Source organism: Triticum aestivum, chromosome 5B (genome assembly GCF_018294505.1).
Source record: "Triticum aestivum cultivar Chinese Spring chromosome 5B, IWGSC CS RefSeq v2.1, whole genome shotgun sequence".
NCBI classification, from domain to species: Eukaryota; Viridiplantae; Streptophyta; class Magnoliopsida; order Poales; family Poaceae; genus Triticum; species Triticum aestivum.
Window position 1 is genome coordinate 548491898 of NC_057807.1, and position 15076 is coordinate 548506973.

General features: G+C 50.9%; 3 protein-coding genes across 4 annotated transcripts; 2 read left to right on the top strand and 1 right to left on the bottom strand.

Moving 5' to 3' along the window:
- The first annotated feature begins 716 nt into the window (after positions 1–716).
- LOC123113111 (protein SUPPRESSOR OF FRI 4) lies at positions 717–5565 on the top strand. 2 transcript variants are annotated; one of them, XR_006455912.1, is made up of 7 exons: positions 717–1086; positions 1253–1350; positions 2536–2656; positions 2767–3152; positions 4090–4208; positions 4313–4513; positions 4614–5565. XR_006455912.1 is itself a non-coding variant. In XM_044534249.1 (7 exons), the coding sequence occupies exons 1-7, from the start codon at positions 896–898 to the stop codon at positions 5208–5210; spliced, it is 1038 nt and encodes a 345-aa protein (XP_044390184.1). In that variant the 5' UTR covers positions 718–895; the 3' UTR covers positions 5211–5565. The 2 variants fall into 2 exon arrangements, 1 of the variants encoding a protein (XP_044390184.1); XM_044534249.1 differs by having other exon boundaries at positions 718–1086; positions 4313–4366; positions 5142–5565.
- Positions 5566–6112: 547 nt separating this feature from the next.
- Positions 6113–8376, top strand: LOC123113112 (extensin). Its single transcript, XM_044534251.1, has 3 exons — positions 6113–6379; positions 6733–7995; positions 8104–8376. The coding sequence occupies exons 1-3, from the start codon at positions 6226–6228 to the stop codon at positions 8133–8135; spliced, it is 1449 nt and encodes a 482-aa protein (XP_044390186.1). The 5' UTR covers positions 6113–6225; the 3' UTR covers positions 8136–8376.
- Positions 8362–11461, bottom strand: LOC123113113 (mitochondrial amidoxime reducing component 2). The gene is made up of 8 exons (XM_044534252.1): positions 11099–11461; positions 10848–10997; positions 10063–10239; positions 9842–9930; positions 9667–9731; positions 9447–9549; positions 8874–8984; positions 8362–8784 (listed from the first exon to the last, which is right to left on the bottom strand). The coding sequence occupies exons 1-8, from the start codon at positions 11247–11249 to the stop codon at positions 8656–8658; spliced, it is 975 nt and encodes a 324-aa protein (XP_044390187.1). The 5' UTR covers positions 11250–11461; the 3' UTR covers positions 8362–8655.
- Between the last annotated feature and the right edge of the window lie 3615 nt (positions 11462–15076).

Below are 15076 nucleotides of genomic sequence, written 5' to 3' on the forward strand. Positions count from 1 at the left end.
TCATGATTTGCTGGTTTACTTTCATCTTGAAACGAAGCCTCGCAAATTTTCCAATGAACCATGCATGTAGCTTGATTTGAACCTCAGCTTATGTACCTGTGCCCAGACCACAAGCTTGTTAAAGGACCATTGCCCTAGGGTTCTGAAACCTACCGTACTCCATGAATTGAGCTTGATTCCTAAAGAACCACAGACTCATCACCATCGCCTTCACCTAAACAGCCGAACCACACCATGAAGAGATTGACATCGATCCGCCTCCAAACTACATTTTCAGCTGGATCCACCGCCGATCCCATGTCGGCAAACAAAGCGCTAGGTCTAAAACCTCTCGTCGTGTGGACTTCCGCAATCAGTAGCCACTTTTGCCTTCTACGATTGATCATGGATCTCTTCTTCTTTTCTTTAAAAAAAAAAGACTGCCGGTTCAATCGTCCGCACCTTCCAATTCTGTTTTTTCTTTTAGACAAACCTTCCAATTCTGGTGCAGACGAAGATGGCCCAACCTGGGCCAGCGGCTCCAACGAACGAGCAGGCCCATCCCAAGCCCGCCCGCAGCGACACGGGGCACGGCACACGCAAGGCGCTGACCGCAAAACACCCAAACCCAAGGGGCCCCGAAGGAAAAAAGGCGCAACCCCAAGGGCGCCCGTGGTGGCCCACACGCCAGCCTCCGGACCCCGGCGCGGCCACGCCATATTTACAAACTCCCCCTCCGGACCCCCGCACCGACCCCGTCACCCCCTTCCAAATCGCACCGAGGACTCGCGTGCTCCCTCGCCGCCTCCTCCCTTCCTCCCTCCCCCCGCGGCGTCGCCCAACGAAACCCTAGCTCGCCCGCGCCGTCGTCTCGCCGGAGGGCGGAGAGGGCCGGGGAGCGGAGCGGGAGGCGGGGATGGGGAAGAAGAAGAAGCGGGTGGAGAAGGTGTTCTGCTACTACTGCGACCGGGAGTTCGACGACGAGAAGATCCTGGTGCAGCACCAGAAGGCCAAGCACTTCAAGTGCCACGTCTGCCACAAGAAGCTCTCCACCGCCGGCGGCATGGCCATCCACGTCCTCCAGGTCCACAAGGAGTCCGTCACCAAGTACGCACCCTCTCCTCCTCCTCCTCCTAGCCATGGATCCGCGCCGCCCCCTCCTTGCCGGGGCGGCCCAGATTCGGGGTCACCCGATTGGATCCGTGCCGGTGCCGCGGTAGACGGGGCTCTGGTTACCCGTTGGTGTCTAATCTGTTTTCCCCTTTGGCCGCAGGGTTCCGAATGCCAAGCCCGAGAGGGATTCCACCGAGATCGAGATCTTCGGCATGCAGGGGATCCCCTCCGACGTGCTCGCCGCCCACTACGGGGAAGGTATCCGCCGCACCTTGCTTATTTCCTCCGCCCTGGCCTTTTGTTTCTCTATCCACTAAACTTCTTTAGAGGCCAGAGTGTTTGCTCTAGTTATTTTCTCCGCTGTAATCTGGATGGCAGTGTTGCTTCTGTTGACTAGTTTTTGCTTATGACGATGGCCAATCACGCCGCTAATTATCCGATTCCTTAATATCGTCTAAACGTCGAGCGTGGTTCACGCACGCCTGACCATAATTACCCATCAGCAAATGAAAACCCCCCCGCCCCAAGAGTTCAGTTGTGCATGTTATTTCTCTCCAATGGCCTGCTGTTTAGCCTTTATGAGTAGTTTTCCTTGGTGATTAAGTTGCCATGTTGTTTCTCTCCAATAGCATGTCATTTTAACCTTTACATGCATATAATTCCTAAGGTATGAACTTGCCTTGTTATTTCTCTCCAACAAGCATGTTGTTCAACCCTTACATTTGAGAAGGCGGGGTGGTGTGCTCCGCTGCGCTCAAATATAGTGGTGTTTGGTGCATGTATAAATGAATGTTTTGTTAGCTTGGACGACGGTGTGCATTTATGTATCGTTGTGGCAGAGCTACATGCTACTTGGCACCGCTCCCTGGCTGTGGTGCAATTAGCAGCGTCCCAGTAGCCCACCACCATTGCGCACATGGAAACAGCAATGCACTCACAGCCGGGCCCACAGTTCGGCTAACACATCGACCAAAAAAAATCCATGCACACACATCGCACATCCACGCACAAGTGCGGCAGCCAAGGCAGGGGCCCCACACCCCATCCCATAGGCCCAGACGCAGCCACACAAAGTGAAATAGCTACCTTTCTCAGGGAATAACCACACGCAAGACCATCCCAAAGGCCCACCATCCAGCCTCAGCGAAACACCAGACCCCCTCAGCGTTGGCCTGGTTAGTCACGCTTAAACGTGCAGGGGATTCCTTAAGTGCCGAATTTACTGTGTAATTTCCTGCATAGCATGTTGTTAACCTATACATTTGATATTCCTTAACTGCTGAACTTACCATGTTCTATCTCTACAATAAGCATGTTTTTTAACCTTTATTACATGTAAGCGCTGAACCTTTTGTTTTTGGCGGGCAGTGTAAGTAAGGGCCTGCCATGTTATTTCCCTCCAATACTATGTCGTCTAACCTTTTACACGTGTTCCACATGCAGAGGAAGATCCTTCATCGAAGGTGGCCAAAGTAGAAGTGCCGACAATAAGACCTCCTATTATGCCTAATTATCCGATAGGCATGCCTTTTCCTCCTCGGCCTTATGGTGCAGCCCGCCCTATGTATGCTCTCCTTTTTCTTCTAGCTAAATTTTTAGTCCCAGTCTGTGTCCAATTGTATTGTTGGCACTCTTTTTGGAACAACTTCTAATTTCTGTCTCATTTTTTCACAGGTATAATCCTGCAATGATGGTCCGACCTCCGATTTGGCCTCTTCAGCAGCCGCAACCTTGGTTTGCTCAACAACCACCGGTTTCAGTTCCCCCAATGATTGCTGGGCAAGCACCACAGCAACCACTATTTCCCATTCAAAACATGCCCAATCCTATGATGGCATCAGCACCTGCTAATTTACTTCAGACATCATATGCTATGGCCACCACAGGGGTTCCTTCACCTGTTGCCCCTCAGGCTTCCCAGCCTTTGTTTCCTGTTAACACCACTGGCAATGGAGCCGCAAATTCCTCATTCAGCTCGTCAATTTCACCTGCAACTATTGCAGCAAATTCTCCAGCATCAGTTGGTACGGCAGGATATGGCTATGTAGCTAATAACCATGGTATGTTGATTTTCCCAGAACTTTTGAAGCCTATGTCTAAGCTTTTTGTTTGAGACATATACATACATATAGGGATGAAAACAGAGCCGAAATGGACAGAATTGGGTGCCACCACATTTGTTTTCATATTTTTGTCCGGAAGCAGAAATGAATACAGAAACCCCAAAATGAATTTTGAAACAGATACTACCGGAAACGAACACAGAGCAGACACGGCAACGGAAGCGGGTGTCCACTGGAACTTGAAAACCCCCTTGAACCATAAAGAAAAACAAAACACAAACCAACAAACTTAATCAATGGTTAAAAGGGCTACAAAATAATATGATTAGGTTAGTGACTTAATGTAGTACTGTAGTAGTACTGGGAAATTACATATACGGTCAGTTAAGTGTGCGTGTGGTAGTAGAAGCCAGGCCTCACACGGGCCAGTTTGTCACTCTCATTGTGTATTGTTTGGTGGTTGGGCTACAAAGTAGCCATAGGCCCATTAGTAAAAATGGAAATTCCATATTCACGGAAACGGAAAGTTCCATTTCCGTGTCTGTTCCGTCTGAAACCACCGTTTCATTTTTTTTGTTTCTGCATAAAAAATTCCATGTCCGTTTCTGTTTTGCAAAGTTCAGTATTTCCTCTCTGTTTCCGCTTTTTCTCGCAGTTCATCCCTGCATATATAACACATCTACTGTATAGAGTATTTATAGTATATGAAAGGAAATCAGAGAACAATGTGGACTAATTAAATCTTATTATAAACACCTGAGAGGAATTTAGGCAAGATTTTATCTGTTGTTTAAAACAATACACAACATATAGCTCATTTTATGTGAAGGGGTACTTCTGAGTTGACGTTTTGTATTTCCATTTGATATTTATGTTTGCTCTTGTTGTTTAGGCATGGCCTTTGTGAATTCACTTGTGCATGCATCTGTTCCAGGTACAGGAGGACCAGCAGTTGGACATCCACCTGCACCTACCACTAATAGTAAAACGTCTGCTACTCAACCAGCTACAAGTGAGGTCTATCTGGTGTGGGATGATGAAGCAATGTCAATGGTATTTATTCCCTTCCCTTTACTCTCATCCTTACAGGTGACCTGGGAATTTGTTTGATCATCAGATACAAGTCTAATGTCTAAAATGGTTGTTGATTTATGTAGGAGGAAAGAAGGTTGGCGCTGCCCATGTACCAGGTGCATGACGAAACTAGCCAGGTAAGTTCTGGCTTTTTATGTTTCCATTACCAATGATCTCTCAAAAATCATTGGAGTGCGGCACCCGTAGAGCAAGTTATACGAGCTTTGAAAGAGAGAAGTACATGTTGAATTTCCATGGAAATATGAGATGTTGGCTTGTTGCATACTTCCTCCGTTTGAAAATACTTGGAAGTTCTAGGTTTGTCCTAAGTCAAACATATCAAACATCTGTATGTTAGACCAAGTCTAATAGGATAAACCTAGAACTTCCAAGTATTTGGAAACGGATGGAGTATGTGAGATGGTTCCCTATTAATCTACCCTTTTACATATTCATGACATCTCCTTGGTGTTTATTTGTTTGATCCTCTATATCCTGCTGATTTCGCGCACACCAGGAGTTCCAAGTAGGTATTTACATACATTGTTCTTCCTGCTAGTAAGCTTTTTTACAATCTGACAAATCTCATGGTGCTAATGACTTGAGGGTTATCGGCCAAGCCCTGGACAGTACGCAAACGTGTATGTATTAATTTCAGTTTAAGCATTATACTTATATTTTTTTTTTACGATTCACCACGTGCGGCTGAGCTTCTGCCAGTACTGTAGCATTTATAACTTAATTTTGATCGAGAATGTGGTGAGAGTTTGGTTCCAGGTCAGCTTTCATATGGCCTGTGAGCCATCAACTTTTGTTCATAAAGAGGAAATTCTCATGCTCTGTTATTTGTTCCCAAGTTGCAGAGGTCAAATCTAATACCACCTTTCTCTGTTTTGAAACTTTTGTGGACAGATGAGCTCGGTTGATGCAGCGTTCGATCGAAGAATATCAGATATTACATTTTCTAGACAATCCACATAAACAAGCTGCGCCCGGTGTTCAGTAAACAGCTTGATGCGATTCACCAACGGGCTCACCCGTGCATCCGTAGGAGGGACGCCGTGCAATCGGTGATCCTGGATCCCCCCTGTTGTTGATCTACTTAGTTAGTGACTGGAGCTACTGCAGTTGAAAGATTGTATTGGTCTGACTTGGAGATTTTGGCTCAACATCATTTGTGTCCTGTCTATTCGTGTCGTGAGTGGAAACCTGTGAGACCTAGAAGTCATTTGTTCCGTTGTCGATTGACTGATGATATGAGAGTATCGTCAGCTCTGTAAACCCGAGGATGAAATTAGCAGTGTCTTTTCACCAGCTGTGCTGCTGTTGAGTACCATTCGTTGTTAGCACCGTCGTTTTGCCTTCGGCGCCGTGATCGTGTGTCCATGGCTAGCAAAAGCAAAAGAGGTGTTGCTTGTTTCAGCAAATTTCTCAAAGGGAATGCAATTCTTCTCTCCGGTACCACTCGTCTGTTCCTTTTACCTTTCGCAACGATCTGAGATGCCGCCTGTCTGCTGCTTTACGCCGATCTGAGATGCCCTTTTAATTTGCCGCAAATTTGAACTTTCTGAGAATGCTAGGACGTGCAAACTATGCCATAAATAAGGTAAGATCCTTGCGTGCATGAACACATTCTACAACATTACACGGATGCCGACCTGTGTGTGGGGTGGGGACGTATGTTGAGTGGATCCCAAGCAAACGAGGAGGAAAAAGGAGCCATGGAGTCGGCCGGAGGACCCTCCCCGCGTCTCTCCGTCTCCGGGCAAGCAGCGAGCAAGCAAAGCATCTGTGCCAAGACTGCCAAAGGAGAAAAGAACCTCAAACCCACCAACGAATCCAATCATTCCCATGCTCTGCCTCTGCCTCTTCCTCAGTGTGTAGTACCAAACACACCCTAAAGCTCACTCTTTCACTTCACTGGATTCTGCTAGTAGCTTTGCTGCATTTGCAATGTCATCTCCTTTAACCTTTAACCTTTGCACAGCCATGCTCCATGGCTATATCACCAGCCCCAGCTCCAAGCCCCTCATTGCACAGAAAAAAGCACCTGCCCGCCATGGGGGAATGCAAGAGCTCCCGGCGCACCTCGCGCCCTCTCCTCCTCCCCGCCATTGTTGTCGTGCTCGCATTCTTCGTCGCGCAATGCGGTATGTATGCTCCTGCTTCTCTCATCGATCTTATACACTTCTTCCCTAGCATGTGTAGAGGACGCACACTTGAGTTTAAATTTTGTGTGTTTGCCACCTTCACCCCTCAACAAAATTTTGCTTCCACTTGCTGCGAAAGAGTTTCACGCCGAAGTTTGCTGAAATTTATGCCAATTCTTACTGACAATGCTTTGTATGTTCAAATTCGGTTGATCTTAGCATGCTAACAGGTTGATCTTACTGAAATTTTGCTCACACTTGCTGAGAAATATGTGCAAATTTAGTAAAATTAACTTGACAAAACACTAACGACTGTCACACTGACTGATGGGTTTTGTTGGGTGCACAAGCAGGAGCGAGGGTGCTGACGGTGGACGAGCTGCTGGACCAGTACTCCGAGTCCGACCACCACTCCGCCTCTCCGCCTCCGGGCTCCCCCGGCTGCGCCCCGGAGCCGGAAGCGTCGCCGCCGCCCGTCATCCCGGCGCCCTCCTTCGCCTATCTCTCGCCCCCGCCGCCCATGCAGTTCTACTCCCCTCCGCCCCCCGAGGTCGTGCCCAGCCCGCCTGAGATCACGCCGAGCCCGCCGGAGGTCGTGCCTAGCCCGCCTGAGATCGCGCCACTGCCGCCGGTCGTTGCGCCCAGCCCGCCTGAGATCGCGCCACTGCCGCCAGTCGTCGCGCCCAGCCCGCCTGAGATAGCGCCACTGCCGCCTGTCGTCGCGCCCAGCCCGCCAGAGATCGCGCCGCTGCCGCCGGTGGTCGCGCCCAGTCCGCCAGAGATTGCACCCCTGCCGCCGGTCGTCGCGCCCAGCCCGCCGGACATCGAGCCGTTCCCGAGCCCGCCGGAGGTGACGCCGCTGCCGCCGATAGTGTACCCGAGTCCACCGGAGGTTGCGCCCAGTCCACCGGAGGTCGCACCGCTCCCGGGGCCACCAGAGGTCACGCCTAGCCCGCCGGAGGTCGCGCCGTTCCCAGGGCCACCAGAGGTCACACCCAGCCCACCGGACGTGACGCCATTCCCGGGGCCACCGGAGGTCGAGCCCAGCCCGCCGGACGTGACGCCGTCCCCGGGGCCACCGGAGGTCGAGCCCAGCCCGCCGGACGTGACGCCGTCCCCGGGGCCACCGGAGGTGACTCCCAGCCCACCGGAGGTCACACCGTTCCCGGGGACACCGTACGTGGCGCCCAGCCCACCGGAGGTGACGCCGTTCCCGAGCCCGCCGGAGGTGACCCCCAGCCCGCCAGACTACGCGCCGTACCCGCCGCCGGAGTCCTCGCCGGGGTCGGGGTCGTCCCCGAGCCCGCCGGGGGGCAGCTTCCAGCCACCGGTGGTGCTCCCGCCGACGACCGGGCCGCCGTCGCCGTCGGCGGGGCACGGCGAGTGGTGCGTGGCGAAGCCGTCGGTGCCGGCGGCGATCGTGCAGCAGGCCATGGACTACGCGTGCGCTTCGGGCGCCGACTGCGAGTCCCTCCAGGCCGACGGCGCCTGCTTCAAGCCGGACACCATGACCTCCCACGCCTCCTACGCCTTCAACAGCTACTGGCAGCGCGCCAAGTCCACCGGCGCCACCTGCGACTTCGGCGGCACCGCCATGCTCATCACCAAGGACCCCAGTAAGCCACATCACCTCACCTCCTTCAACCCCATTGCCATCTTCCATTCTTCTTTGCTCTTCTTGTGATTGAGTGATGCTGTAACCATTTCTTGATCTTCCTTTCCAGGCTATGATAACTGCCATTACAGTGTGATGTGAAGAACAGAACAGCCTCCCAACAGATGCCATCAGTGGCGTATGGTTCTGGAAGCTGGACACCATTTTCTGCTCAAGTTCAGATGAAGTAGTGCAGATATACATACAGATATATATACATGTAGGCTGTTTTGAATGTGAGCATGTTCATTTTGTGAATGTACCCATCTAACTTTTGCTTCCTTTTGACACATATATTGTTTTGTATAATTCAGAATAATGCTATATGTAATGTAATTTTCCATCCTCATGAATTTCATGATCGCGACCACGTTCGTCAGTTCATAAGTCTCTGACAAAGGCTTCGCTAACTTGAACATGAACAGAAGTGATCACCGAGAACTATTTGACCGATCGACAGACTAAAGAACCAGATGATACGATATTGTTTGACATGATGATCACGCTCCTCGAGCCTTTATTGCTAAGTTCAATTTACGTAATGCGCGCACAAAATCAACCGAACAGTCGTCTCTTCGACACACACATAAAACATGTATGGTACGTGCTGCCACGCCCTTGCTCAGGCTGGAACTTCGTCGCAAGAAGGGTATGTCTGCAGAACGTAAACCGGGTCGCCGACTTTCACGACCCTCCCTTTGCCCTTTGCTGACACCGACTCCTTGCAGACCAGATTTTGCCCAAAGTAGACCTGCAAAATAAGAGAGGTTAACTAACAGCTTGTTCTTCTACTCTTGAAGGTAGCAAGAGTAGAGTAGGTTGAAGGGGGCAATTAATTACCTTGTGTTTATTCTCGTGGCTCGGACGGAGCACTTCACCGGACCGGAATGTCAGCATAGTTTCTGTTGGTTCGGTGCCAAGCATTCCGTTCTCTTGGTTAACAGTAGGCACCTGAATCAGCAAATACATAAACTAAGCATAATATAGAGTACGTACTCTTATTTATATTGCCTTGTGAATAAAGTGTGCACAGCATGCTATTGAATTCTGGTCGTAACGAACAAGTTCATAATTATCAGTATTGTGAAACCTATGCGCATCACTCAATCTGGTGTTGAGTTACTTGCGCAATTGGAGGTACTTCTGGATTTCATCAAGATTACCTAAGGAGGTCAGGATTATGGCAAACTCACATATCAATTATTCGCTTGCAGTCAAATAACTAGAAGGCTGTTCAAGAAGTAAGCCAACTTAGGGCTTCAGCCTGTGCTAATTTTTCTACGGAAAGATTGGGACAAAAAAGAAGCAAGCAATTCACTGTCAGTGATCAAGTTCCTTTTCAGAAAATGATTGCAGAAATAAGTTTCAAGCAAGGAGAGTAACAGCCACAACACTGGATCTGGAAAATTTTACCTTGCAACGGTCGCATAACTTCACACCGTCAAATGTTAGCTTGTTTATCTTTATGGTTTTCCACAGATCCTCTGCGTACGGGTGGCATCCGTCCACTAAAATACTGTCAAACCAAACCATGTCTGTAAGAAGGTAATATACTAAGCAAACTGCTATCATAATTCATAATACATAAACCGCCAGCAAAGAGGTTGTTCCGAAAGTACAGTGTGCTGCTTACTTTGGTCTGAAGCGATTGATTGGTACAGGTTCTTTAAGAAGCTCATTTAGTGCATCCAGTGAGCCCTGAAAATCATTTGAACTGTCAGCTTGAGCTTTGTTTTTAGCAGCAGTGCACATAGCCTTGACAGTTCATACACAGGCAAACAGTCTGAGCTGTGAACTATGAACTGTACCTGGGATGCTATCAGGAAAGGGAAGCAATCCGTGAAGGTGATCTTGTAGCCTTGAGCATACTCAGGATTAGTCGGCCTGATTTCGGACTCTGTGAAAAGCATGAAAAGGAGACATTCTCCATAAGTACCAGAGACGATCTCACTGAGAAAACATTCTCTGAATATTTTTGACAGGCATCCAAGGTATATTTTGTGATGTAAGAACATCACAAGGCACACACCTTCTTTAAACCGCACGAGCCGGCTTGGCTTCCCGAAATAGGCGGAGAGCCATTCAGCTGCCTCAGCTCCTTCATCATAGGCAGAACCAGACCACTCCCAGACGGAGACGTCGTCAAGCGTGGCGTGTTCCGCAGCAAGAGGGACCTTCAGCGTGTCCATCCCGGGTGCTCTTATAACTACAATCAGCAGGGGATCAAACAAAATTGATGTTTAGGAGATTACAGTGCTCTTATAACTGCAGTTAGCGTCTCTGAAGCATAAAAAAAAGGAAGCGGCATCACAAGTCACAATGTATCAAAGAGTATATACAAGTTGGAAACCTTAGTAATCAATTTTGTAGGAAGAAAAACACAATTACTTCTGACCAAATCTACTAGTGTTAGTGTATTTCTTGATCAAACAAACAAGCAGTATTCAGCAACACATGGGAGACAGAACATTTTGCTGAAAACTAAATTAGTCTGAAAAATTGTCTGTTAAGCTTTCTCCCATGATGCTCCATTGGGGTTTACACACCTTAATTTAGAAAATACTTAATCAGGAAGAAAATTAGAGCACATCTTCTTCTGAACCAAAATTACTAGTAGTACAACTTGGTGAACAAACAACTGTTGGTCAAAATTAAATTACTGCAACCCATCTTCTCCTTGGTTGTGGGTTCAACATATCATACTCCAGTACTAAATCAGTTGGAACAGATCAAATGCCTAATGTAAATTTTTTTTTTTTGAACACAATGCCTAATGTAAATGATCAAGAAAGAAAGAAAGAAAAGCAAGAGTACCCAAGCAGGAGTCGGGGGTGGGCTGCCAGTCCTCGTCGAAGGCCGCCGGCGGCAACTCCACCTCGACGAGCGCCATCTTGGGCTCCACCCGCTGCGTGAGGGCCCTGCCCTTGGCGTTCACCACCACCCACTGCCGGTCCCACCTGAACCCTGCAGTCCGTCCATCGGCCGCCGCCATCAGATCAGAGCTCAGCATCACGCAGGAAAATGATTGGTTTCGGTGAGGCTGGGGGACAGTGGAGGAGTAGTACCGGTGGAGGTGACGGGGGCCTGCGGCACGGAGACGCCCCTGCAGGACTTGATGGGGTATATGAGGATGGACGCCACCGTCGCCGCCGGCTCCCCCGCCGGCCCCTCGCCGCCGCCGAGGAGGGAGGAGAGGAAGGACGCCGCCTTCTCCATGGGCCGGCCGGTCGAACGTCCCGCAGAAGCGCGCGAGAGGGAGGGAGGGAGTGAGGGAGGAAGACGAGAGTGCAGAACGGAGGCCGGAGGAGCGACAGCGACAAGCGCAAGCTCGCTGCTTTCGCGGCGTCTTATCTCGCCGCCTACGTCCGGCGGCGTTTCGCACGCAGCGTCCGGTTTATATGGAAAGAAACGAGCTGTGGATTTCCCCGGACGAGCTGAGGCCAGCTGAGCGGGCAGCTATTGCTTTCCATTTCTTGCCACGGTAGTAATTGCGGGCCAGACGACTCAATACATGATGTCCAAAAAATCATGCCATTATATTTGGCACGAAATAGATGTTGATTGATAAGCCCTAAAATTTGCTATTCTTCGGGCGTCGGTTAGTTTGATGCGAGGCGTTCCGCACCCAAGACGGGACGCGGTGTCGCTGACCGAGGTGAGCAAGAGGGCTGACGGTGCAAGTACGGTGGTGGCTGGCGCCGGAGAAGGAGGGTTTAGGATGGCAGGGGCAACAACTAGACGGACGGGACGGCATGGGAAGGCGGTGATGAGGGAGCGGGCGTAGCCGCCGCCGCGAGAGGAAGGGAAAGAGAGGCATTGGGGTGGGGATGTTGGGGTAGGGGACTTGAAAATGGTACATTGGCCGATTTCACACGTTATCGGCTGGAAAGAGAAAGAGAGACTGCTTAGTACTTTTTCTATTGTATTAAAATTAGTACGAAGTTGAGACACTTATTTTAAAATGAAGGGAGTGCTTATTTGCTTAGTCACTTGCAAGATCTGTCGTGGATGTGTGTCATCCACATAGAGCTCTACTCGATGCTGCGCTAAACTTCCTCTAGTTAGGAGTACTTGATACGATTAACTTGTTAGTGTGATGCGAGGTGTCACGTGCGGCCAATGTACATGTTAAGTATGTAAGACATGATTGGCATTTTTTATTGGGCAGCGATCTTCGAGGCCCAGCCGTCTGATGCGGTTTGCTTGGACCGTTAGATCTGCGCGCATACACGGACTGAAGCAACCGTTGCAGCAAAAAAAAACAGTTTTGTTGCGACCGTGTACGAACAGCCACAGCAAGGAAAACAGGGGAGCTGGATCCCCCCGCGACTGCCCGTCCCCGATCCGCGGCGGCGGCGGCTAGATCCGCCTGTTATTCGTTCCCCGCGGCCGAATCACGTCGACGAGGGGCTTCCCCACCTATCAAGCCGCCTTGGGATTGCTTCCATCATGTCTTACATACGTCATGACCTCCTTGCCGCCATGGATTTGGGCTCGAGCTCCGTTACGGCCGGTCGAGGTTGCAGCTCGCCGGCGACCGGTTGCAGCATCCTTCCCTGCCCCCATGCTGGATCTCGCCGCCAGAATTCACGGAAACCCGTGCTGGGTTGCAGCTCGACCGTGATGGATGTAGCAAAACATTATGCCGGTTGTAGCAAAAACGATGCTAGTTGTAGCAAAACCGCGACGCCGGCTGTGTGTTGTAGCAAAACGGGACGCTAGTTGTAGCAAAATGCTATGCCAGTTGTAGCAAAAATCTATGCCGGTTGAAGCATGTAGCAAAACTGCAGCATTTCATGTCAACGGTTGTAGCTTTCCGGCGATGGCCCTGACCGCTTGTAGCTTTCTCTACATCCGGTTGAAGCTTTTCATCTAGGGGATGAAGCTTTTTTTAAACGGTTGCAACATGAGGGGGTGCGACGATTCTGCAGAAGCCTCCGGTATTGACCATCGCCGTCCGGCTCGTCGGCGGCGAGGCAGAAGCACGAGACGTGTGGGAGTTGCAACCGCCGGGGATGGGGATTGGTCAACGGGCTGCATCCAATGGCGAAACGGGCTGTAAAGCATGGCGGGGTGAGATCTACATCCATGGACGCGCGGGGGATTCGACCTTCCATGGCCGACGGCGAGATGTGGCCGCCGGCGCTGCAGGAGATGAGGATGGGGGCGAGATCCGCGGAGCTGCGAGACAGGAATGAGGCGAGATTCGCGAGATCCGCAGCGCCACGTGGTTGCTCGCGACTGGATCGCGGCGTGCACGCGTGGACTGGACCGGCCGAAGCTTCGGCCGGTGCCCCGGCCCCAAACGTTTCCCTTTTTTATTTGCCTTGTGTGAATACGATTTTCAATGAGAAGATACACGCATGTTAGGTATGTAAGTCATGATTGGCATTTTTCATTTGCCTTGTGTGGATACGATCTTTTATGAGAAGATACATGCATGTTAAGTATGTAAGTCATGATTGGCATTTTATTTGCCTTTTGTGGATACGAATCTTTTATGGGAAGATACATGTATATGCGATCTTCTCTTACAAGATGTTATTTGATTGTATATGTGATCTTCTATGCAGCTGGCTACTTTGTAGCTAGCAGCTGTTATTTCCATGTGCCCTCCACAACACATTAGGTCTTTTTTTGAAAAGGAGGATGATCCCGTACCTCGCATCAGAGAGATGCATGCAACCACTTTATTAATTATTCATAAAGACCTTACAAAGTAATACATCAATATCTCTGAAGCCGTCGTCTTGGCAACATCTGTCGCTACTCCTATCCGTTGATGAAGGGGTGCAGAAAGTATGAGCCGAATACCCAGATCTCTCACCTAGCCTAACATCTAATGCTGGAGGGCCCGACCAAGCCACATACCGGGTCTGGGGCACAAACCAGTCCGACGCACACTAATAGGTCGTCACTGTTGTCTTCCATCAATCCATCTTTAGAGCAGGTACTGACGCATCGACCTTACCAGGCCTGCCGTCAGCGCCCCCACGGCGCCAGACAATGCCTCTTCCCTACGTGTGTTCATCATCATGCATCCGTCGGCGCCCCCACGGCGCCAGGCAACACCTCTTCCCTACACGTGTTCATCATCATGCATCTGTCGGCGCCCCCACGGCACCAGACAACGCCTCTTCCCTACGCGTTTCATCATCATGCATCCGTCGGCGCCCCCCGGCGCCAGACAACGCCTCTTCTCTACGCGTGTTCATCATCATGCAGCCATCACCGAGACTTTGCCGCGCCTCGCCGCCGAGACTCCATGACATCGATGCGTCATAGGGAATGCCGCTCCACCGTAGATGCCATCCACTGGTCCCTCGAGCCTACGCACACCTCCAAGAATGACGCCCTCAAGAGGGGTACGACATATGAGCGTCGCCGTCATCCGATCGATTGACCTAGGGTTTCCTCCGGAGGTAGCAGATAGGGGTCTATAGCTTCTCCACGACGATGCCTTCAAGAAGGGGACGACACAGAAAAACACCGCCATCGCCGACCTTGGCAACGTGCCAAGAGTAGGATTTTCACCCGGATCTACTCGAGGACCCTCCATCTAGCATCGTGTGCACGAGGCCGCCACCGATCACCGCCACCACGCATGGGGGCAGCACCAGTCGGATCATATCTGACTGGAGATTAGACCCACCATGCCGCCGCCACAGTACCGAGGTCAGATCCCAGACACCAGTGGCGCCCCAGCACACTGCAGAGGCCCAGTCGGCCTTCCTCCACCACCCGTGACACGAGTAGACACTGGTGCCAGATCCAGACGGACCTCGCTAGTGCGCCGCCCACACGCTCCCGCTCGAGACGAATCCCTCGCTGCTGCGGCGCCTTGAAGAAGCAGGAGCACGCCACCGCGTCGCCCTGGGATGCACACGCCACCGCACCGCCTGCCCTCCACCACGCCGAGGAGCACTGCGCCAGCTGTCGTGGTCCTAAGGCTGACAGTAGAAAGGGGGTAAGGTATGGAGAGGTAAGATCTTAGCTATGGCGAAGATGTACACACGAGGTTTACGAGTTCAGGCCCTTCTCGG